Source organism: Molothrus ater, chromosome 20, assembly GCF_012460135.2.
Source record: "Molothrus ater isolate BHLD 08-10-18 breed brown headed cowbird chromosome 20, BPBGC_Mater_1.1, whole genome shotgun sequence".
Classification (NCBI taxonomy): Eukaryota; Metazoa; Chordata; class Aves; order Passeriformes; family Icteridae; genus Molothrus; species Molothrus ater.
In genome coordinates, this window is record NC_050497.2 from 10,303,609 (window position 1) to 10,329,658 (window position 26,050).

At 43.1% G+C, this 26,050-nt stretch overlaps 1 protein-coding gene across 4 annotated transcripts in view; it reads right to left on the reverse strand.

Moving 5' to 3' along the window:
* The window catches only part of DENND1A (DENN domain containing 1A), a 152,960-nt gene that overhangs the window by 49,966 nt on the left and 76,944 nt on the right, over window positions 1–26,050 (reverse strand). For all 4 annotated transcript variants that reach the window (XM_054516915.1, XM_036393848.2, XM_054516914.1 and 1 more), the window contains exons 11-13: window positions 21,327–21,372; window positions 12,626–12,727; window positions 6,519–6,644 (exon numbers count right to left, since the gene is read on the reverse strand). In XM_054516915.1, coding sequence (XP_054372890.1) covers window positions 6,519–6,644; window positions 12,626–12,727; window positions 21,327–21,372 — 274 coding nt within the window. The remainder of the gene's footprint in view (window positions 1–6,518; window positions 6,645–12,625; window positions 12,728–21,326; window positions 21,373–26,050) is intronic.

Here is a 26,050-nt window from a genome sequence, read left to right on the forward strand (position 1 = left end):
TTTTTATGTTCCCTAAAATAGAATAAGGAAGAAAAAAAAGTGGTCCTCAACGTGAGACTAAGTTTTGCCTATACAGCATTTTGGCCACGAGCCAGAATTTGCCTGTCTCTAATGCCCTCCCAGAGCAGAACCAGTGCTGCATGTGAAGAGCAGCTGCCCAGCCCTCTGAGGGCACGCAAGAGCCAAAGCAGAAAGGGGCCTTGGTCCCCTCTGTGTTTCCCAGGGCACACACGAGGTTCCCTGAGCCCCAGGGCAGTGCCAGAATCTCCCACCCTCCACTGCCAGCCCTGGCTCAGGAGCAAATGGCTCCTTCTGCCTCCAGCCCCACTGCATTCCGGGTGTCACTGCACGAACTCTCACCCAGCTGTGCAAATCCTGACAACTAATGGGATTTACTGCCTCTCCCTGCCTCCCTTGGAACCACAGCAGGACAAACTGTACACTCCCATTCATACACAATGTACACCGTGAAAGCCCAGGCTGGCGTGGCTTCTCTATTCTGTTTCTAACCCAATTAAATATTTTAATTTTTATCATAATTTCATTACTTTATCTGCCACTGAAGGCTACTTTACAAATCCAAATACCAAAATCTTTTCCACCATCTCTGTCAATGGAAGTGATACTTTCTCTTCAGTTGTACAGCTGCTCACACTACTGAGAATGTTCACTCCTCGCCACCTGCCTAAAAGGTCCTCGGGGTGGGGTTTTTCATGGGTCTGTGTGTGTTGGTGGTTTTTTTCCCCTAATACCAGATACAACAGCTCATTTGAAAAAACACACACTCACCGAGTGCCTCACACAGAAGCTGAATTCAAGGGTGATGTTATTTTCTGCTTGGTGTTTGTTTATGTGCCTCCTTGTTCCCCTCCAAGTCCCCTGCGCTTTATTAGCTCAGGAAATATCTCCAAGTTCTCCTGCACGGAGGCATTTGCACAAGGCTGTGCACTCACAATTAGAACTGAAGTATCAGGAGACAACACAGTGAAAACACAGGCAAGAGCCAGCCTAAAACAAACAACCAAAGGCTTGAAACAAATTGAGAAGAAGCAAAACCAAGAGCATCAAATAGCACAAACCCAGAATCAGGTATGAGAGGCACAGCCAAGTAAGTGAATATCCAAATCCTGGCACAGCAAAGCTGACAGAGCCCAGGCTGCTGCTCCCTGCACAGCCTGCCCTGTAACAGGGAGATCGAGAGGCTTTGGAACAAAGCTCCCTTTATTTCTGCAGCAGCACCACAGAAGAGGCAGAGTGACCTGATCCAGGCTGACGGCTGAGCGCACAGCCTGCATGGGGGCTGCAATGTTACTCAGACAACACAGGCCAAAGACAGTTCTCAGTTCTCAGACTGCCCCATGGCTCCACAGACTAAGTGACCACAAACCCCTAAACACCAGCATGAAGCAGGGAACGTTAATAATCTCAAACCTCTGCACATCAGCATTCTGCACATTCAAAGGCAATTCACATTTCTGCTATTACTGCACAGTGAGATGCAGAGCACCCCATCCCTTTGGGCAAAGTTCCTACACCCAAAACCATTCCCAAGATGGGTTGTAGGGGGGTGTGTTTGCTATTTTTGCTTTGATTTGAGTTTTGCTGCAGTTTTACTTTAACATGTATGATGGACAGGGAGGTTTGCACGCACCTTTCTGGGCAGAAACACCACAATCAGCAGAGGGTGATGTCAACTTTCTCAAGTAAGACTTTGTATTACCTTCCTCTCAGAATCCTGGCTTCCCCCTCCCTGCAGCGTGGCATACGGAATTAGATAACAGAGGATCTTACAACAGTTTGGAAATTACAAAACAATTCTATTTACTACATACCAGACTGCTGGAAGAGATTAAAGAAAATGTCTTTTCAGGTTCATTAACATATGTATATCTCAACAGACTTAGATGTAGAATAATAAATGCCATTCTGAAGAACAGTAACTGTTTGTTAGAAAAAGAGCCATTTTTAAGGTTTAAAACAGCAAAAGCAGAAATTTGTCTATAGCAACAGTAAGGCTTAGAGAGGAACAGCAACAGAATTGAAATGAAAACAAACATCACACAGAAAACAAACAAAACTGTGTTTCCCCACTAAATCTTTTCCAGTCAGTGACTGTGAATTCAGCACTTCCCATAGATGGTAAAACACAGCAATAGTTACAAGTGGCTTCTAAGGGAGGTTGCTGAAACCCTGGGTCTTTAAAATGTCACAAAACACAGAATCTTCACAGAGTAAGAAGAAAAAAGCCTCCAATTTCAGTTCCAGGACATACAGAAACTCAATTTATGTCCATTTTTATCACAAAAAAATCAGATTTTACACACTGTCAGTGCCATTCTCGCTGTCTACTCCTGTCAGTAAAGTCACTAGGATGACACTTAGAAATTACTGTCATTTAGGCATTCCTAGACTGTCTCTACAGGATGGATTTGAGAGCTCAATCACTTGAACTGGAAAAGTGTAAAGACAAATGGGAGAAAATTCCTGGTGCTATACATCAGCACTGACTTCAAACAGAACACAACAAAACTGCAAGTAAAACAAAAAGTTCTATTTAACTAGCTTCTGCTCACTGTTTCCCCTACAGCCTGGGGTTCATTTTAACAGGTCTGTGCACAAGTTCTATAAGCATTAGGGATCATCCTGCTTCATGTTTTCTACAGATGGACAAACACTCGTAAAGCTCTGAACTGGGGAGACAGCTCTGGTGACAGGGAAGTATTTACCCTGCATGCAGTGTGTGCCTTTAAAATATACATGCAAGGAAAAGAAGCTAGGCAGAAGATGGCCATGGAGAGGAAGGAACTGGGATGTGGCAATTACTGGGAGTTGGAAATGACTATTTACTCTTCCACTGAATAACTTAAAAAAATAATTCACCATGGCAACAATCATACTTCATAGTAGATAAAGCACTGAATGCTACAAAGCCTTTGCAAAATGAATTATGCACCAGTACGTAGCATGCACTTGCTTTATATTACTGCACACACATTCCAACAAAATTTCCTTTTTGACTCATCTGGCATTTGCTTTTTTACTCTGCACCAAATATCATATACTTTTCTGACTGTGATCTCATGAATCTGGAACTGTTGAAGGCATTTATTGTGTCTGTTCCAGAGATTCCTGTAAAATAATGAATGCATTAATTATCTCCTTAAGTTGAATTAAGTGTTATGTTGAAAAAGAAAAAAACTTATTTCCTCCTATTCTTAACGGTTTCTTCCCCCACCACTGCTCAAATTGCACTGTATTTGGAGAAAATTCATATCAAAGTTACAATTATGAAAATTGGTAGTACATTGTCTTCTCCATTTAAAATCCAAATATAAATTATCAAGCTTTGACAGGACAACAGAACTTCATCAGCAATGTGTATAAAACACACATTCCTCCACCAGTGTAGTTCAGCTAAAGCAGTGTGAAAACTGGAGTATATAAAACATCTGTGAGTTTCAATAAGTAGTTTCATATTAAGATCAGCAGTTCACAAATTAGAAAGTAATTTCAGCATTGGAAGCACACAAAAAATAGAAAAGCACATTGACTCTGCCTCTGATTTCCTGCTTACTCTTAAGTGGATGCATCCAAGGAATATTTAGGTTAACTTTAAACCAAATCAATTCAGAACAATGCAAATAACCAGAAATTATCCAGTTTACAACTAATGGTTGCTCAGGCAAATAAACCTGAATAAAACGGAATAATTAACCATGAAGACAAAGAGAATTAATTGATGCTTCACTGCAGAGAGTCACTTGTCCTCAGCAGTTCCCACTGCATGCAAGGAGGTATCAGTAGTCATGGTCCCGGCTCCATGCCAAAGGTGTAACTCATGGAGGAGTATTTACAACCCGTACAGGATGTAATCCAGTGCTTTCCTACAAGTACCAGCCCTGTGAGAACCTCTGCAGTGCCAGAGAACAGGCAGAACTCTTGTTTGTCATTTGGGAAGCCTGTAGGTCCCAGCAGAGCCTGGAGGGCAGCTCCCAGGCGAGATGGAGACAAACCCCACAGGGCTGAGGAGCCCCCACATCCTGCTGGGTCACCGCCACAGCCACTGCTCTGGGCCAGCCCAGCCGAGCTTACCTCGCCCACAGGTGGGGGCTGCTCCTCACAACCACTGCGAGAGTCCGACGGGAGCGCCTGGAACCACTAGGTGTCAGCAGAAGAAAGAGCACGGCCACGGCTCCCACGCCGAAAATCTGAGCCTGCTTCCCAACGTCCCCAACTGCTCAGTCCTACCAAGCACCCTTACACACACCTCGTACTCACACGGATTGTTCTGCTGAACGTGACCTACTTGTGTGAATTCGATATTTAGAAGAGATAAAAACATTCCCTCTGCAAACAACAAAAAACTTGGGAATTTGACAAAGGTCATTCAAGCGAACAAAATGCTCACACTGGTGTCACTGGTAGACATTTAAGCCATATGCATGAGGATAATCTGCCTCAGTACAGCCCAGTGAACACCCAGCTGCTGCTGCTGAGTTTGGCTGCACCTGACAGCACCAGAGCTCTGCGGGCTGTACGTACATCACACCCAGCAGACACTCCTCTGCATGTAAAACTGGGTAGTGCAGCTATGGGAAACCCTGGAGGAAACAGCACTGCAGCACTTGTTTTGTCAAGTAAATATTACTATTATTACTATGCTTGCCAACTGTATACCTTGATATGTTTTTTCATGCAATTTCTAGTTACCAAAGGCCTCAGAAAGTTCATGGTAACAGAAACTCACTGCCAGTGCTCTGTTTATATGTACATTACACAACTTTGTATCTCTAAAGTAAAAGCCTCTGAACAGAATAAGAGCTCTTACTATGCTAAAGTCTAATAATGGGAATGTAGAGCCTGCTCCATGACACATTCTGGGCCTACACAGAATAATGAAAAGTAGATTCACACCATTTATCCCAGAAAGTCAGCTCATACCAATGTGATGGTCTATGAAATTAAATTGTCTTATGAGACAGAAACCACGGAAGGAGGAAAATGTATTCTGTATGTACTTCTTTGAATGCATTTTCTAATTATCGATGATTTTAAAAGAACAGTCAGGTTTCTGGGGTTATAGGACATGAAATGCAAAGAACCCTTTCATGTTTGGTATTACTTAGCCCTGTACTTACTCCATGTCAAGGTGATACATGAACATGAAACACCTGCAAATTTGCTTTATCTAAATCTTAATACTGAAAGGTATAATCACAAATCAAACTGTTGATTTACAAAAAGACTTAGGAAAGAAAGCCCTGAAATTTTCCACTTTCTGATTATTAAAGTCAATTTTATGACATATTTGTGCAGCTATATTTACAAGTTTTCTTTGATGGAATGAGAAGCAAACTAAACTGTTTCTGCTACTTCCTCAGGTTAGCTGTCCCTTAAAGTTGCACTTTCTAGGGGCGTGCCACTGTCAACTCGTTTCAAATGTTCATCTTTAACATTCAGCCTTCAAAATACCAGATGGTATTTCCAGAACAGCAATTTAAATTTTTATTTTCCTTCATAAATCCCTTAACTAGTTAATCTCACACACACATCCAGGCAAAGCATACACCAATAGTCCCAGAGTTGCCTGGCAACTACAGGGAGGAGCACTGGAGAACAAGGAAGCCTGCAGGGATGGAGGGGAGTCGGTGTCTCCCCAGCAGGGATAAAGGAGGCTCACAGCCAGAGCGCCTCGCTGCTTCCACCTTTGTCATTTATATGGTCCCCATTTTAAAAACCTCCAGGATTTCACCTCAGATGCTTTAAAAGCCCAGTTCTTACACCCAGACACACACACAAGTCAATACAATTTATTTTTTCCACACACACGGATTCCCCCAGTAAGATGTGGAAGGACTTGTGCTGACTTGAAAAGTAATTTTTGAAACCTGAATATGAATGGCTGAAATGATACTTATTTGATGGTAATAACTGGGCTGTTTAAAAGTCAGGCTGAGCTGTGTTTTCCTCCTGGCTTTAAAAATAACAAGACAAACTACAGTACTGGAGATACTTTAGCTACTGAAATCCTCCAGAAACACTACACCCATAGTCCAACTCTTGGCCATGTAACCATTTAACATCATGGTTAAAATTAAATTTATCACACGTCTGCAGGCCAGACCTTTTCATTAATCTTCAAAGAGCAGGAGAATGCCAAATACACCACCTTTTCACACAAAAACACAATGAAGAGACAGGTTTTGCAGAGGAGGGAATGGTCAGCTCTGCACTAACCTCTTATGATCATTAATTTATTCTTTATTATCATGTCTCCTCTAATTCAACTGGTTTCAAAACAAGCAAGCCCCATACATTTCCATGTGAAGGTTCTTCCCTGTGTGATGGATCATGCTTCTTGTACCTCTTTCATTTTGGAGACTTGAACACTGTTTTCAGTACTAGTCAGCCAAAGAGCCACCTTAGGAAGAGCAGGTTATGCTACACTTTGAATTGTTAGGTTTTTTCTCCACCACAGCTGCACATTTATATTTTATGCCAACTAATTGCCTACTTACAGGTTCAATTTTCAGGGCGTTTCTGTAGCTCCCAAAGAAAGCTGCTTGTGCTTTTAGAAACGCTCTTGCAACACCATCTCCAGTGGTTGTAGAGACTTTCTTCAATCTGTTCTTCAGTGCAGAAACCTGAAATCACACAGCAGGTCTAGATCACTCTCGTATCACAAACAAAGAGCAACACATTGGGGCACAGCTAAGTGAAAAATGTGCTCAGCACAGCAGCAGTTATGACAAAAGGTGACATTGTGAATTCAGAGATGAATTTTTCACTTCTAAGAGCATTACTTTTCAAGCTGTTTTGCTTCTCTAAGATTTGTTTGGATTCTATTCAGAAGCCAATAGGATACTACAAGCTTCACTGAACCTGCCCTCCTACTTAAAATCGACTGTTAACATGCTGTTGAAGTATTCTTTTAAAGGTAGTCTATGAAACTGTGTCATTCTTGATTAGAATCCATGAAATAATTGCAGCTAAATTAATTCAAACATCAGATTAGTAAGAGAAACTGCTCCACACTATCAGGCCATCCATCACTACCAAGGCTAGGAACAAAAGCCGAAGGTCTGAAGAATCTATTCGCCACAAATACAAGTGGTTTTTAAGGTTATATTCCCTCACATTTCAGAACCTGAACGGGCAGTGACCCCGCCAGGGCTGCGTTCCTGGCCGTGAGGGCGCCCTCAGCAGGCTCCCGGCCCAGCCGCCCTCCCGCTGCCCCTCAGCGGCACTCGGGGCAAACACGCACACCAGACTCGGGGGCTCAAGGAGATGTGTACCCATGAGCCACAGGCTCCAATGTGGAAAATTAATTTAATGTATTGGCCGTTAAAACACAGTCAGATAGCGAGAAACAAAGACAAACTTAAACACCTTCCCCTGCCGCCGCCTTTCACCGGCCCAACTCCCCGCCCCAGCCCCGCCTCCCCTCCACTGATGTCAGTCCCGACAGCTCCTCCCGCCCTTCCTTACTCTTCACACTTCTCTCTGTGGTCTGGGGCTTTTTGCCTGTTCTCACACATTTTTGGAGTTGTTTGCCGAGGGCTCGGCCGTGCCCGGGATCCGCTGTGTCCTGCCCCGGCCGCCCCTCAGGATTCCCTCACGGCCCCTCACGGCCTTTGGCGCCGCAGACAGAACCGGACGCGCTGAGGTTCTGACACAGATCTCAACACAAACCCAAATACCCGGGTGCTGGTTCTGGACAGGAATTCAGCTGGTGCTTTTAGAGGCTGCGGCCATGCCATGCGCAAAGGCCGAGTTTAGAAGCCCGAGTTTAGTGAGATACCTGACACAGAAAACAGGCAGGAGCCACAATTTCGGGGGAAAGCAGAACGGCAGGAAATCCCTAGTTAACCCGATTTGAAGGAGAACGTGACTGACTCCATAAATATCCAAATGATGAATTTAACAGAAAGAGCCAATAACTAGCAAATCTTCCTTTCCCAAATGCCATACTGGAAATCTCCATGGGGTAGCTCTGTGTACCTCACTCACACTATGCAAGAAACACTGTAGAAATATTATTGACAGAGTTAGCAGATCCTCTAGTAGTGATCATAACTAACTGTGTTCAGAGAGTATGAATTATACCTTATAAAATATAAGCTGATGGTTCAAATATTCAAATTAACTTTCAAGACCTTCTTCCCATTCTCCAGCTCCCAACAAAAGCTTGCTCTGGCCTCATCCGCATCTCCAAAATCCTACAGATGAGTCGAATGTCCTCAGCCTTGGGTGTTGCCCAGAGCAGCCTGATTTTCCTGAGCTGTTTGTGAGTGCCTCAGCTCATCCCTAACTCAGCTTCCTCCTGCAGCAGCCTTGGCTTTGGGCTCCACGGCGACTCCCTGTCATGCTCCAGAGGGGTTAAATACAGAATCCATGCTGGGCACTACTGCCTTTTCTTTTAGATGTTATCTTTGCACTTGTGTTTACTAAAACACTTGCAAAGACATTTCCTTTTAAATCTTCTGCAGATTCTGCTGTAAAAGGCGTTTCATTATTTAGCATAACAGAAATAACCAAGAGCGTGTCCAGCACTGTTTATAAATCTGAATGCTTATGCCAATGATCCACGCATTAATGAGCCCACAAACCCATATTAACATAACACATGATACCAGATTTAGTCTGAAGCCCGTAAAATAAGCTGACTCCTATTCAGTGAAATAACGTTCCTCAAGGAGTTCTGTAATCCTCTAAATATAAAAGCTTCACCAGATTTTCAAACCCAAACAGCATACTTCATGTTTGAAGGGGTCTAGACTTGTAAGGTTGAAATATGCTTTTATTTTCTATATTAACTTATATAAACTATTTAAAGGTATTTCTTAAAAGTATAATAAAATATCCAGAGCTCTGAGAAGCTTTCAAATCCACCTCCACCATCGTTATAAGGCTTTTCTGTAAACATTCATGTGAAGATACAGAACCTTCTGTCTATATAGAAGGAAAAAGCTCTATGTTTTGTTTTAAACAAACCAGGAGTTCAGAGGGCTGGCCACAGCCTTTCTGTGCTTCAGCTCCCCTGGCTGGGACAGAAACAGAATATTGACTGGTATTTTGCTACTTCCTCAAACACTGTAGGATGTCCATTTTATATATATGTGGGATTACTGCAATAGGCATGTCAATTTTGTAACAAAAAAATGTTAGCGACATATTTAAATATACTAACAAGTAGCAAAAAAATCCACCCCAAAACACTCTCATGTGTACTCTGTGGAAAAAAGTAGTATGTAATATAAAGTAGACTATACAAGCAGAATTAGGGTTGTTTCCTGCCTAAAGAGACTGTGATACTTTAAAAAAAACTCAAATTGTAACCACTGAAAATGAGGATTATTTCTAGCCAAATAGACACATATACATGCAGTCTACCCTGAGAGTGTTTTTAAAGAAGATTTTTGTACTTCTGGCAGTTGAAGTTTAAAGGTCCAATTTCAACTCTCACCATGTTTCAGAATGCAATCTGTGCAATGCAGCAGAATGAAATGGTTCAGTAAAGGTGCTAGTGGAAATTCTTTTAATTAGGTCCAAGGCTTTTCAGTTGTCAACATGAATAAAGCAAGAAATGTTCGACTGCAAACACAGCCTAAGAAATAAAAATGGATTCACCTTTAGGAAAATGGTTTGGCTCCAGAGCTGCAGTTGGCACTCCTGGCTGCCCTGCAAGCAGCTCATTCCTTCCCTGGGTGAAAAGCAGCAGCCCTGGCTGCCTGGCCCAGGCGCTCACTGCAGAGGGGCAGCAGGAGCCACAGCTGAGCCTGGGACAGCCCGGCCGCCCAGGCCTTCCTGCAGCAACAGCCACGAGCTGACAGAGCAAGCTTGTGCTTTGTGCCTTCCAGCGTGGGGCTCTGACTACAACTATGACTAGAAGATGACACTTATTTGGAAATACATGAAAAATCCATACGGGTTGTATAAAAAAAAATTACTACCCCCTCTTTGCTATTCACTGCAACACAGACGGTGGTGTAGGAGACTTGTCAGCAGCAGATGCACTTATTGTAATCACAGTCCTTAATAAATCTCTTTTTTTAATATTGATTATTTTAAAAGGAAAGTTACTTCCCAGGGTGCTCTCATGCTGCCAGATTTCCAGCAATACATCAGAAGCAGAAGGTGAAGAAGGGGCAGGTTTTCACATTTCAAATAGTTAATCAGTAACACAGTAGTACAAATCTTGATTTTCAGGGACATGACCTGACCACTTCAGAAGCCTGACAGCCAGCAGGTACTGCTGAGGTAAACTGGGGCAAAGGAACAACGTGAGCTGACTCTGCTGGAACTGCCTCAATTCTGTCCAGCTCCTCTGACACAAATTCCAACTGGAAAGACCTTTGCACTGGGTCCTGTATTTGTTTGGATCCTAAGAATTAAAGAATAAAGAACAGTTTGTTCTTGATTTCCAAGAACCAGTTTAGTAGCAATATCAGTATCATGAAACTCAAGAACAACTCACTACCTGAGGCTCTAAAATAATCTAAGACTTCATTTACTTGATTTAAAAAGCAGTTCAAGGAGAGAGAAAAAACAGCTTTTAGAAATTTTCTACTGGATTAATTACCTGATGGTGAATGCGCCACAGAGATGTTTTTGCTCACTGATGAATATAGATAGATTTAATTTAGCAAAGTAAATTTTGTCTATTCAGCAGCGCATGAATTGCTCACCGCTCACATTAAGTAGCAAAACTGGCAAAGTAGTTTGACATAACAGGCATTTATGATCAGGAAACTCTTGAAGACATTTTTAGTTTCTCAGATCATAAATGCATCTACTTAGACTAAGACCAGTGGGGAGACACACTCCCAAAATCTCCCAGGGAAGCAAAAAGGAACACACAAAAAAAAAAAAAAAAAAAAAAAAAGAAAAGAAAAAAAGTATAATGGATTGGCTTTAGCATCTCCCTGCTGAGATGAACAACTTGATCCACTTACAGTTCCAAACACATGATGCATGAAAGAACTGACAGAAATTCAATTCTTGCACAGCAGAGCAGCTGCTCTCTAGTGGTCAAAGCCAACTCTGGAGCCGTGTGAAGGGAGAGACCTGGAGGAGGAGCTGCTTCATCCAGGTAACTGCAACAATGCTCCAGAGCTGAATCCCAATAAACCCCCAGCCCAAACATTAATTACACAACGCAACACGACTCGACTTAAAGCTTTGTTGTGAAAAATATTAATCCCAGCTGTATTTATATAGCAGTTGTGAAAAAAATACCCCATATATGCTACTGGTGAGCCCTGCCAGTTAATTGAATTTGCTGGCAGCACTTCCTCTGCTCTGCTCTCAACATCCTCCGAGATAAAATGGAGCTCTTAAATAGACCTGTGGAAAACTGAATCAAGAAATTTGAACTAATAAAACACAACTCTCTACTGTTATAAAAGTGAAGTAAAAGTAAATAATGAAAGGAAGGAAGTCTCTTAAAATTTATTACATTCCAAAGCTTGAAGTTCTGTGTTTATTGGAGAAGTCTCTTCTGATGTTCTACAGTGTGCCCACAACAGCTCCTTTAATGAAGTCTCATAAAATCTAATATAATACTTGATTGTTGACAAATCATATACATGTCTGAGGCCCCGTGCTCCCTGGATCCAGACATTTCTTACATAATTCCATCAAATTTACAAGTCTGTCATTCCCGGGTTGTGGAGAATGGCACGAGCAGTGACCAGCTGGCAGATTTGGATGCTGGGAGTGAAATCAAAATGAAGAACTATATAATGCCAGAAAAAATAATGGAATCAACTTTTACAGACTAAATGTTTGACTAAAGCCAAAATGTTCACAACCAAGATGGCCCTTTCCTCCTGAGCTGCCTGCTTGTGAAGAAGGGATCTCGCTGGAATGCCAGGGTGTCACAGCAGGAGGCACTGGGCATTCACCCTCACTCAGCTTCTCCTCACACACCAGCTTGCACTGAGCTCCCTGAACATCAACTCTGATTCTCAACTGCACATAAAAATGTTCAGATCTGACTGTCAGTGCAATATTCCCAACTAGCAAAGGAAATCCAGATTTTCCCCTGCCACATTCTCCTAAACATTCACTCTCTGCCTTGAAAACAGCTCCTGACACTCTCACTCCTCTGCTCTCCCCTCTCAGCTCCTTCAGTGGAGATGACTGCAGCAGCAAGTGGGATGTCTTTGCATCCTATTAAATGTCAAGTATTTATACACCACTACTATCAAGTTATTAAAAACATGAAATAATTTACCAATAAAAATGGTGAATGAGAAAAAAAATGAGCTCTGAATTCTAGCAGTGATTGAAGTGAATGTGAAGGCATCCATTTCATATCATATCTTAGGATTTAAAATGCATGAAATTCCTTAAAGCTCACCTGGAAGCAGTCACAGGACAAAAACTCACACAATTTCATTTGGAAACAACAGTTAACTAAAGATGCAGATTTCTAATTCATTAGCTGATTTTCACTGGGAGGCTTCAATGCACATCTGTAAATGTTGAAAGAAACATTCCCAAACACTCTGGGACAGCAGGAACTGAGGGAAGCAGTTCAGTGCTCCATGAGAGCTCCCAGTGAGAGCCCTGAGTGGCAGCCAGCAGGAACTGAACCCTTGGGTAATCACTCCATACATACCACATCGTTGGGGAGGCTCTGAAGGTCATCAAAAGGGGTTTCCAGTGTGTTGGTGTCTACGTTAAGGATCACCACATCTTCCAGGGCCATGCTTCTTACTTTCTATAGGTGAGCAAATTCAGGAAAGGGAAAGGAAAATGTAAGTATGGGAAATTAAATTTTATGCATAAAGGACACAAGTGATGGCAGAACAACATGGCACTAGAGAACCACAACCATTTTAAAAACAATCAACATTCCTGACTTCCTGCCATCATTTGTTTTATTTATTCAGTTTACAATGCTAAAAAAATTAACCTTCAGCTGGCAGATGGAAGTTCTTAACAACATGCACAATGAAATTTGTCAAACCAGAGGGTCTGTGATTATTCAAGCAAAGATTTATTTCAAGCACCTCTACTAATGTTTGTCTTGGTGTCCTGTTTGCACATTTAACAGTTTCTAGTCAAGTCAGGATTTCAAGAGAATCTTTTTATATTTGGAAATTTAAATAACAATAAAGAGTGGATTTTCCCAGGAATTGAGAGTTACATTAAGTTAGGGATGGGAACTGGTTTCCAAATCCCAGGTTGAATTTTGGAAGTATAATAAAGACAAGTTTACAACTGCATTTAAGTAAACTGGATCCTACGAGAGCCTAATCAGTAAATAATTAAATTGGGGGGGGGAAAACCAAAGCTAAGAGAAATTTAATTCTACCATATCCTGGTCAGCAAGTCTGAACTTTCTCTCCTGTTCCCATGAATTGAGGGAAAGTTTCTGATCTAGTCTGAAGTTCACATCTCTGGTAACAGTACTTACACACTGAAGAGAAAAGAAGAACCTATTTCTCCAAAGAATGATCATCAGTACCCGTGACTCTGAGCTCTAAAGGTATCTGTGATCTAAGCAAATTTAAACACTGCCAGACTCGATTTCCCTGCTTCATCAGCAGTAAATGAGTCACTGATCCCAAACAGAGCAGCATTTAAACACTTAGCACTTCTTCCACTAACAGGAGACTTGAATCTTTTTTTTTTTGACTGACTAATCACACAGGTTTAATCTCTTCAAATAAAGCTTTGAAAATTCAAAATCAGAAAAACTGGAATTATAGAATATGGTAATTGAGGAAATTTCCCAGTGACACTGTAAAAAATGTTTAAGTACCTACCTACCTACACACAGGAGCAAATGAAAGTTACTGAGCAGGAAAATGAACAAAAACATACTCAATTTTTAATTAAGGTTTTGTGGGGTGGAGGGAATTGTTTCCTTTAAAAGAAAGGAACTCAAGTCCTAAAACAATGGCAAAGTTGAGCCTTAGGCAGCTAAATAATTACCCTCAGTTTTCAAGGCTCAGTCCTCTGTCTATAAAGCAAACTGCTGTGTACTTAGGGCTGAAAAAAACCCCAACAACCATAAAACCCACTTTGTAGACATTTAAGTTTTAGGTCTTCATGAGACATTTCTTTAACTTAAATAGAAGAATATTACATTTAATGCTTTCCATACAAAGAGCAGCAGCACTGCCTGACAAACCAGGTACTTCGCTTGCAGGAACCAAAGGTCACCCCGTTGGCTGCATCTGATAAACTCTAAAGCAATCCAGGAGCCTCACTCCTTTAGGAGTCCGGAAGCACCAGACAAACTGATTGCTCCTTCCTGCTTCAGAAAATTAAAAATCCCACTTATACTCAGAGGAGTCTAAAAACCTCCAACAAAAAGCTCTTGCAAAGTACTTAACCAAAGCCAGAAGCTTGTCAGCCTCAGTGCAGGCAGGACAAGACAGAAACCCTCCTCCTGCTTGCTGCAAAGCAGCAGCACACACACGGTGAACATGCCAGGGGTGTTTCTGTGCCTCTGGTGCTGAATCTGCACCTCCCCTTCAGCAAAATGGGGGTTCTGGAGCACAGACAGGCTTGTGCCAAGCAGGGCTCAGCCAGAAAGATGCCCTCATGGTACAGGGACTGTAAATGCTGCTCAGTGTGATCACCCCACACCTGGCCCAGAAATCATCGTACCCAAAAGGAAACTGATAAACTCTGCACCACCAAGAGCTCAACCTCACTGTAAAGATTTGCAATATTTGTACAAAGGCAGTGGATTTCCCTTGAGACCAGCCCTCAGATTTAATAAAACACTGGAGACTGACTTGATTAATAGCATCTGTCTTGCAATGCATTCAAAAACATATAATTTTTTGATGGTCCAATTGTGGCTCATTCTACAGAAATGCAGACTGACCAGTTCATCTTAATCCTTAGTTGGTTTTGTCATCTCTCCTGTCACTACCATCTTTGTAAAGATTTACTGTCTTGTTGGAATTTGAGTAAAAATTCACATCATTCAGCTGCAATTCTCACATTAAACCCCACTGGATTCTGTGAAGCACAAAAACACGTAGATAATTTTTCCCACATACAGTTTGTGTGTTGTCATAATTTTCAGGAATGGGAAGGGACAGCCACAAGTCACACGCAGCCCCAGTCCATATTTCACAACTTCCTGAAGAGCTAAACAAAACTTTACAAGTGATACCTGTGCAGCAGACTGGGCTGTATTCAGTAGGTTCATATTTTGCTGAAAAGAAATGTGGATAAGCAAGGACTAAGAGGAAATATGAACATTACAGATTCCTCATCTCATTTTCTCACAGGTCAGGGATGTACTGAGTCAAAAGGAGAAATTCAGTGAGAATGTGCATCACGTCTCACTCCTGCAAACCTTTCTTAACCATCCTTGCCCAATTACTTGTAGCCATAATTAATCACCTAAAATCCATCTAAATCAAACTAACATCTACACCTGCCTTTTATTTTAAATGTCTCTTTTTAAAAGAGTGGAGAGGTATGGAAAGCTGGTTTAACAAGCACACTGAACCCATTGTTTATGGCCTCTATAAACATGGCTTAGTAAGAATTACTGACTTAATCAGAGAGAACTTATCTCCTGGTGAAAAGAGCACTTTAAATTTCAGAAATGGCACCTTTACTGTGAAAATCTCTTAACTTTTCAAACAAACTCCGGGGGGCCTTAAACACCAGGTCCGTAAATAAGCACAGTCCGGGTGCCTGCCCTGCTCACAGGCAGCCAAACTCTTGAGTCATTTAAATATTTTATGTGGAAGTTCACAAAGACACAGAAACCATACTCGAATAGAAGAATGAAGGGGTGCTCCTCCATCCCACTCTAGAAGCAGTATTCCTCCATAACAGTGACACCACTTTACACTAAATGCTATCTTATCAGCACTGGCTACACTTGGCAGGTTCTGCATTTTCTGCCATAAAGGAATCCCAGGTTAAACTTCTTTCAGGTGAACAGTTTTACTGAATAGCTTAATTTAAAACAAAACGAAAAAACCTCCAGAACCATCAAACACCAGCACCCCCTGCCTTTCCTCCCACAAGCCAGGTTTGCGTAACTTCACGGCTAAATTGCTGCCAAAACATAAACCAAGCTGATCATGAGCTTTTATAACCAGATACAAACGTGATCAGCATCTTTAAAAACGCTGTAACAGTAAAAGGGTGATACCTTCCACCGATTCTCTTGGAAAGGCAGAACTCCTAAGAAAAACTAACATTCTAGTGAGCCCATGCACTAGGTCTGAAATTGTTAAGAAAGTATGATTCACAACAAGCCTAAAATCCATTTGCTTAATGACTTGTCTCTACTGAATTAATAGCCTCCATTTATTTTCTAAAGGAAAACACCACAACGCTGCAGACAACAATGTGTCAATCTGGCTGCCAGAAGCAGGAAAGGCAGCGGATATAAAATTTTATTATTTCATGCCCCAAGAGCAGCCAGAAGGACTTAATGAAATCAGGGCCAGATTTACAATCTGAAATGGCTATTCAGCAGACAGCTCTGCCTTAGCGGGATGTGCCCCCTGACCCCAGGCCCTTTGATCCGGGCACAGCAGGTGGGCTGCCCCCCCAGCCCATCTCCCACCCTTCCGCCCGGGCACCCCCAGCCTCTACAGGTGATTCCCCAGATCCTTATCACAAGCAGCTGTTGCCAGCTGAGTGACAAACAGCACCCGTGCTGCTGTGGCACACGAGATAAACCTCTCTGCTGCTGGGGGAGCCTGCCTGGAACTGCAGGGCTCTCCTTCTGAAAAGTCACCCTCAAACATGCCCCAGAATAGAATCCCTGATTAAAACATGGCTCTTATTTCCATTTCCCCAATAACTAGATAAAAGACAATTCCATAAGTAATCTGCCATATTTTAAATGCATTTTTATCAATGCTCCTGAAATCACCTACAGCCATATTGGGAATATTTGTGAGTGGCTAAACTGCATTTAGGGGTTTAAGACCTGGATTTAAGTTAATCTATAACCCTTCATTAAAATCCAATAGAAAAGCTGCACTTCCTCAGTTACAGGTAGAAAAAGCATTGATTTACTAAGAATAAATGGGTGGGAAAAGCTAATTAATGCTTCTCACCCCAATCGAAAATATAATTAACAATTAACAGTACCAGTGGCAGATGCCAGCGGTCAATGAATTCTCAGGGTGTGTTCTGGGAAGGGGACCCCCACGGCAGGGTCAGGCCTGAGCCCAAGCTCACAGGACCCATGCTCAGGGCTCGTTAGCTCAGGCTCAGTGCACGCTAATTGGGCTATGGTCACACTGAATCCCGAGCAGGGCATCCTCACCCCGAGCAGGAGCAGGGAATGTGCCCCAAAGTGCTCCCCAAATGCATGGGGGGGTTCTGAGAGCCCCAGCTCCACTCCCCTGGCTGCACAGGAGACATTATTGACACCAGGTCAGATCAGCCTCCGTGTCCTGCCCCAGTCACACAGCAGGAATTGCACTGAGCGTTTCTTTCCTCACATGCACAGTTTTACTGATACCAGGCTGAAGTAAAGCAAAAACCTACTCATATAGCTTTTATGATCTACACCAGTGTCCTCTTTCCTTGGGAAAAGGGTTAGAGGAACATTCTGAAATGCAATGTGCAGCATCACACACGAATTCATCCTGGATAATCTTGCAAGAATTACAGTTCTGAAATCCCAGAAAAAGTCCTTGAATAACTGAAATATTAATTTTAAAAGAGATTAAGTACTTTTGCAATGACTAATTCTGACTCTAAATGCTGGGTCTGTGCCCCAAACAGAGCAGGAAAGGGTGGATGTTCTCCTGGAGTCTGCAGCCAGAGCTCCCCATGTCAGAGCCCAGCACAGCCATCCCCAGCAGTCCATCAAAACCACATGTGCCCAATTCCAGCAGGGAGCTCCCAGGCCAAGGGCACTCCCCCTCCATCAGCACCATCACACTGATAACCTCCCTACACAAACAGCTGCAGAAACAATCCTTTTCTCTGACAAAATGTAAAAGGCTGCAACTAAGCTTGACACAGCTTCCAACACACAGGGCAATTTTAAATAATCTGAAGACTAAACCAGCCTACAGTGCACAGGCAGAAAATAAGATAGTGAAAGGGGTGTGTTCATTTGATAGAGTTTCATTTTCCTATCTCATTATTTATCACTACTAAGTACTTATCTTCATCTAATATGAATTCAATTAGTTCCATAAGCATGTTCCATTATTCATGTGATAGCTCCAGCCTTGCTTATCCAACAGCTTATAAACTTTTAGCCTTCTTTGAAGTCACTTTATGGATTGCTAAATGGAAATCTTATAAAGAATGACTAACTAGGTGATGATAGAAAAGCTGAAAAATAAGAGCACAAAACACAGCTCTGTATTTTCTACCAAGGCTTTCCCCCATAAATCAGTTGGAGCCCTCTGACCTATAACAGGAGATTATCTTATCTCACTGGAGAACATTTCAGTCACAGCAAATTAGATTTAACAGTCAATGGATAGGCTTGATATTTTAATCAGAAGAAAAATTTGTCATTTTCCATTAAAGTAACTGTTCCTTCTACAGAGCCCCCGTGGAACAGGGGAAACTGCAGACTAACTTTAAGGTACCAAACAGCTCAGGAAAGATCTGTCGAGCTGAGAGAGGCTGGATTTTGTTTAAAATCACCAACACTTCTGCTTCTTCCAGAGGCCCCATTCCAACACTGGGCTAGAAAACCCACAGAAACAAGACTAGAGGTAGAAAATAATGGTTTCCTATATCCCAAATCCCAGCACTGGCTGCCACTAGTGCTGGCACAAGGAGGCCAAATGCAGGCATGGGAGCTGCTGGGGCACAGCCTGAGCCCAGACCTGCCTGCAGCACTCCCTGGGCTCCACCCCAGGGCAAGGGCCCACCTGCCCCAGGCACAGAGCCAGGCTGGCAGCGAAGCCCTGATCCTGACACTCCAAGGTGTGCATCAACAGAACACTTCCTGAAGTCCCATTTGTGACATTTCAGCACTTACAGAAAAAGCAATACTGAATAATGGCAGCAGATTGTAGTTCTAGTTTATAAAATTATTTTGATATGGAAAAGATAATACATTTTTAAACAAACACAACTGTCAGGTCATGAGAAGAAGAACTGCTGTTGCAACTACGATGTTATTCTAAACAAAAAGCCCCCACAACTTTCCATATGAAGAAAGGGACAAATGGAGTGAGCATTCAGCACCACAAACTAGAGGCAACCTAGGAAGTGTCCATCTCATGTGACAAATGTCACCTTCCCTTGCCCAGGGCATAAAAATTCTGCAGCACTTGCCACCAGACAGATCCAGCACCACTGTGGAATTTTACATTATTTTTCAATGGAAAAAGCAGAGTTAGCTGCAAGATGCAGTTCTGTGTGTAACTGAATTTATCCATAAGAGGAGAGAAAACAGTTTGGTTTATTTATTTAATTTATTTGATAAGGCACTTTGAATAACTGTACTTTGCCAAAGCGTGTCTGTGTTCCAGAATCTCTGGCTATTCAAAAGCCAGACTGGATTTAGTACTAAACAGATTTTTTCACAAGTTACTAAAATGGATGAAAATTGGCTTCTCCAAGAACAACTCCTTTTTTTGAGTTTTTACAGATGGAGTTTGGAAGGCCCACAGAGCCCTGCAGTCTGAAACACGGAGACAAAGGAAGAGGCAATGGATTTACGGAGAAGGCAGGAGCGAGACATCACACAAAGCAACTCCAAGGTGTAATTATTAAATTTCTTTTCTATATCCATTCCCAGGCCAACCACAGAGCTCGTTGTGAGCACAAACACCTGTGAAAGCTGCAAGTGTGTGTATGGAGATGCTCTCCCAGCCCCTACCAGCTCTCTTCCATCTTTTACAGATACCACAATAATCACACCAATGATTGCCTGGGACGGATGTGGGGCCAAAAGTGTCTTGATCTGAATGAAGAATACATTTCTTCCTAGATATTCCCACTCTCCTGCCTGTGCAGTATCCAAGGGTGATTACGAGTAGCCCCTTGAACAAAAGCATATGATGCGCAACCAAATGTACATGTTGACTTTTTAACTAATTGGTTATTCACAAACAAATTGTACTGCAAGTCTTTACTTGGTTTAGCAGTATAAAGGACATAAAAAAATCATCTGTACCCAGGATGGTAAGGAGAAGAAAAAAGACATCCTGTACATTTAATCTATCTTTTCATTAAAAAACTGCCTTCTAAAATTACCTCCCATTAATGCTGGATAAAGGGGGATATTACACAGCACACACAAACACACATTGGTCCTAGTGAAAGAATATTAATCAATATTTCCAGAAATTACACATTTTTATGGACAATACAAGAACAATTCCTTTATGTGATGTAAAGCCCAGCTCTCTAAACTGTTCTGTACCCTGGACAGGAAGGCTCCGTTTTCACACACAGGATCTAAACCAGGAACACAGGTCAGTCATGTCCAGGGGCACGTGCAGAGCCAGCTCTCAGTCCTGCCCCAGGGAGGCTGAGCTCCCCGGGCAGGAATGGCCCTGCCCACCCAGAGCACCCCTGGGGAGGGCACAGTCAGAGCTCCACAGTCAGAGCATCCCGGGCAGGAATGGCCCTGCCCACCCAGAGCACCCCTGAGGAGGAGGGCACAGTCAGAGCTCCACAGTCAGAGCTCCACAGTCAGAGCTCCACACTCAGAGCATCCCGGGCAGGAATGGCCCTGCCCACCCAGAGCACCCCTGGAGAGGAGGGCACAGTCAGGGAGGATGAGGATTTCAGAGGCACCTTAAGTCAGTATCTTTTGTTGTCCCCCAGATACTTTTGAGGAAAGTCATCCACTGTTTCACCAGTGCGGGAAGCAAAAGCAAATATGCTATTTCCACTTTTAGAGTTTTTTAAAAAAAGTCACATGAATTACTGGGAATTGTTTATAGGAGAAGCTTTCTGTGAGGGCTGGTGCTCTGCCAGCTTTGTGTTAACATTAACTGCAAGTTCCTTCTTTTCAGATCTTTTGAACATTTAAAAAATTACAATCTGTCTGCGAAAGCCTAAAAGAGAACTGTAACTGTCAACATTGTGGTTTAATATCGACTCTGCCTTTGTGCCTGAGTCCAAGCAAGGCACTGAAGGGATTAAATGAAGCCCCAGGGCAGGGAGGGGAGCACGAGGTGAGCAGGAAGTGTGCCCAGGGAGCACCAGGAGCAAACAGGGCTCCTGAATGTTCCACCTTATCATGTGTGCCTCACTCAATTCCCCCAGCACTCCCAAATTAACAGCATTATTTCATTTGTAAGCATATGAATGAATGTGTAATTGCTTGCAGAATCTGGCTCTAAATCATACCTCTATATATAGTTTCAGAAATGGCAAGAGAGACTTACCTCCATCAAACTTAAGTGTATTCCAATGAGGTAGGGCATGGGGGCACTGTGGAGAGGAAAAGGAACACAGCTTTACATCCTTGTAACCCTGAATAACACACATGACTCATTAAATCAGCTACAGGAAAACACTGGGATGCTGGATTAGCTTTTGCTTAAAAAAGAATAGATAACATATATACAAACAAATCACATGTGAACAAAGTGTTAGTCCATATTTGAAAGATGGTTTTTAGTATGCAGTAGTCTCCCACTCCTGTAAGACTTCACTTTTTCTTGACAACAGACTCTCTAAGTGACTAAGTTCAGGCAGGTACCTAAGGACAGCTATTAAACATAGACCTAACACTGGGGTCTTTTGTTAGAAAACCAACAAAATGCGTTATTGTAATTTTAAAAGCATACACAGACTTTTCCAAGAGTATTCTTTCAAAAACTGGACCTTGTTGTAGTGTCAAGTGGTTAATTTAATGTATACACATCAGCCAGTAGTACAAGTTTTGAATTCTTTGAATGAGTCCAAACACATTTTTAAGTAATTTACTTTTAAGTATAAATCTTGATATGTTTTCATTTGTAAAAGAAAACAAAAAATACTTTTGAAGATTCTGATAAACTCCAGAGTTCCTGGGACATCTGCTGATCCCAGCAGTCCCCTCAGGACACAGCACTTCAATATCCCAGGGGCTCTTAGGCCAGGGTTAGCCTGGGCCACAGGCGTGGCACCTCTGTTAGCCCAGTGCCCAAGGGCAGACTGATCTCCTCCCTGGCCCTCCCCTGATGTGAGCAGGGCCCCAGCAGGAGCAGCAGAGCCCCGTGGAGCTGCCTCTGGTGCCCAGGGTTTCCAACGCCGAGCTGCTCCCAGCCTCCCCCTCTGAGGCAATCAGAGCCATCAGCGAGGCTGCCAGAGCTGCTAATTGCAAATATGGCACATCCTGCCTGCGAAACGCAGCGCACACAGACAGACACAACTTCTAAAATAGAGCCTCGGCTCGCTGTGGATACAGAAGCTCAAAGAGCTCATTTTCAATTTCAGATGAAAAAATGAGAGAAATGTCACTGTACTGCCTTGGATTAAAATATCTCCCATATTGCTGCTCTAAGCTGGTGCCTACTGCTCAGTAAGAGCAGTACAGTACTGAAAAAGCTCCTGAGACACCAGGCCAGCAAAAATCCCTGCTTCTCCTTTTCCTGAGAAATACCTTTAAAAATATATTTACTGATAAGCATATTAATATTTATGTTGTTTGTTAATACACCCCCTCAAACTGCCACTCTGTAGGATGCTCTACCGAGGTGGAAACGGCCCCTGCTGAAGAAATTCCATGTGAAACCAATTTTTTTCTTTTCTGAGACATTAAACACACACATACAACTTCCACAACCCCTTTGCAGTTCGCTGGCAGAACATTCCAGTGCCTGTCCCACGTCACTGCAACGGTGCACTCCCAGAGCCCCTTGGGACAGAGCCCCGAGGGGTTGTTTCAGCACAGAAGGATCCCCAGTGCTCTGTTTCCTGGGAACCCCAGGATGGCAGCTGGACACGCACCCAAGTCCTGGCAGGAGGTCTGACACTCCCCAGGACACTCCCCAGGACACTCGAGGGCTGCTCAGCTGAGCCCCGCTCTGTCACAGACGTGTTGGACTTGTGACAAATGCCACCTCCTCGGCTCCAGCGGCCACAGCTCAGCAGCCAGAGAAGAGCCAGGATTTTATGCTGAGAGAATGAAGCACTGCTCTGCTGAGGCTGCCCCGGCCCCTCCAGTACCACCAGCACCAATGTGGTTCCAATTAAGGACTTCCAGCCACGCCACAGCTTCAATCCCCACCGTACAAAGTCAGAACCTCGGCAGGAAGTCTTAACCCTGCAAATGTCTCAGCTAGTGGGACCTCAGCTAATGGAATGCAAGGAAGCAGGAAGAGTGCAGTATTGCTGCAAACCAGCCATTTATTAACATCCCCAAATGCAGCAGAGGAGATACGGCTCAAGATACATGGATCAGCTTTGGATGCAAAGGCTCATCTTTTCAATTCTGAAGTGACAAACATTACATGGAACAGCAATACAGCACATAAAATAATTACAGGGACTGCATAAATAACCTCAATAAAATGTAATTATGGTAAAGAGCATAAATATTTCCAATAAAATCTACCAGAGAGATTCTATTCTTCCATCCTCACTCATCAATGTGACTGAATAGGAAACACACCTAGAAGTAAATGCCCCAAGTTCATGTCAGGCTTCATAAATTGTTTTTATCACCATTTCTCTTGACCATGAGTTAATCATAGGCCATTATTTAAGCAGACCTTTAGCATCCTGTGCAGGGGAAGGTGGTGTGTCCCCCCTTCCCCACCCAGGGCACACTGAAACTGTCCCTCCTCACTGCCACTCAGGTCCCGAGACGTGGAACACTCCAGCAGTTTTTAATACTTGATCAGGGTAGATTTGTACTTGCAAGACTTCCAAGTGAAGTTCAGCAAGATGCATCCCTTGTATAAAGGGCAGAAACACTCGGTACAACCTTTAATCCTTCTGGGAGCCCTGGCAGATTAAAGACTGCCCTTCAGAGCAGGCCTTCCCCACTGCTTGACACTTCATCAGTCCTGGGGCTTCTTACAGCCACAACTACTAATTACTCAAAGTTGTTTGCTGGCAGCCAATAGCCATTAAGTGCAAAATTAAGAAGTATCAGTTTCTACCACATGTATTTACTGCTCAAACAAAGTGCCTGCGTGAGCCTTTTGGAACAAAGAGAGGGGTCATTACTCCTCTTGTGCTACGCTGGCTCCGAGGCAATCAGCCTTATTTATAATCAAATGAGTTATACAGGTAAATATCAAATCATTAAAGTAGCAATGCATAAGCATGAATATGGATTTTGGGGACATAATGGCTATATATTGCCCATTTATTACAGTTGCATTTTTACAATTTCTTTAATTCGTTTCCTTAGGCAAACTAGAGACCTCTTAATTATGCTCCCAAGAGGTGGGCAACTACTAATTGGAAGAGAAGCAGGTGAAATAGAGGGACATATCTTCTTAAGTGAAAAAAGCCCAGCCTTAAGAAACACTGCAATTCACCAGGAAAGTAATGTAAAGCCCAAGGACCTCCAAAAGGTTCCTATTTACAGCTACGCAGGGATTTCACCATTTTGCTTCATTGTTCCGGGAAAATGGATGAGAGCACATTTACCACATTCATGTCCCGCTCTGCAAACATTGACTCAACGGGCGGCTGTCTCCACACAACTTGACACTTCCCTCTCCAGGGCAGTCTCCTGATTTCTCTTCACATTCCTCATTGAAATGCAACAGAATTCCCAAAATTTACTGGGGTAATTGATGCAAATGAGAAAGTTGACTGCATAAACTGGAACAGTGCAGGGAATGCACAGCTGTCATCAGGAGAGCAGCTCCAGTGAGCGCCCCCAGGTGTGCCAGGCTCAATGGCAGTGCCCACCCAGAGCTCCCCAGGCAGGATTTTTTGTTTCCCAGCAGCAGGAGGACTCCAGCTCCACCTCCACCTACTCGAGGAGCACATTGACTACATGCAGATTCAGAAAACAGGAGAAAGGGCGCTAAAAAAACTCCTGGAGAAAGGGGAAACTGCCCCAACAGAAGTGCTTGTTCAGCAGCTGTGCCAGGGTGCTCTCAGAATTTATTCATGTTGGCTGCTAAGCTGTCTGTCTGTCTGATAGAAAAGACTGTTTTAATCTCCCTGCAAAATGTACTGTTTCTTCTGGTGACAAAGCTCTGGGCTTCAGCACACACTCAGCTGTGTCCCAGCTCAGCAAAGCCAGGCTTTTCTCAGGGCTCATTTTAAACACATTTAAACACTGAGAGCAAGAAGGAAGCAAACAGTCACAGTGGGAGTGCTTTCATGGAAACAAGAAATGAAGTGGGAAAAGTAGTGAGGAAAATTGATGCACTGCTTCCTTCACATCACCAAATGTTCAAATTCCCAATAAAATAGATGGACATGATCTGGCCAATTCAAATGGTGTGTGTGCCTGACCATCGATGCTTGGTGGCAGCACCTCCCTAACCAGGTCTCCTGGCACCTGCTGGCACGTGCTCTAAACAAACAAAACCCAACCAAACAACCCCAAACCAGCCACCAGCACAGCAGCTGTGCTTCTGTACTTCCTCTCTTGATCTGCATTCAAAGGAACAAGCAATTGTGCATTAAGCCATGGTCTCTAGTGACAGTATTTTAGTCTCCTGCACCAGAAATGTTTCCCTGGGCTGAGGGAATACATTAAAGAGCAGTGCCCAATTAAAAGATACAAATAAAGGACAGCACTCTATGCCTTGCTTCCCCTCCTGCCCCTTGTCCTCAGCAACCTACATGACAGGGATGGGGTGACTGAAGTCATTCCAGCTCCAAGGAGGATCCACCAGCAGCACTGAGTCAGCATCCCCACCACAGAGCAAGTGCATTGAGAGCAAACATCTGGGAGACACAGCCTCTCAGCATCTCCAGTTCTGAGGGAAGGTACATCAGTCAGGAATGCAGGGGAACAGAAATAGTAAGTTTAAGAAAAGCCTTTCAAGAGGGAAATGGGAAGCAAAAGGCAAATAATCACAGTGGAATATACTTTTTTCAAAAAACTTTCAAAGATCTCGAGTGACACACTCTATCCATCCTTCTGTGGGTTTCAAAAGAGCAGGAGAAGATTCAAAACATCACAGCACAGTCAGTAAATGAGCACAGC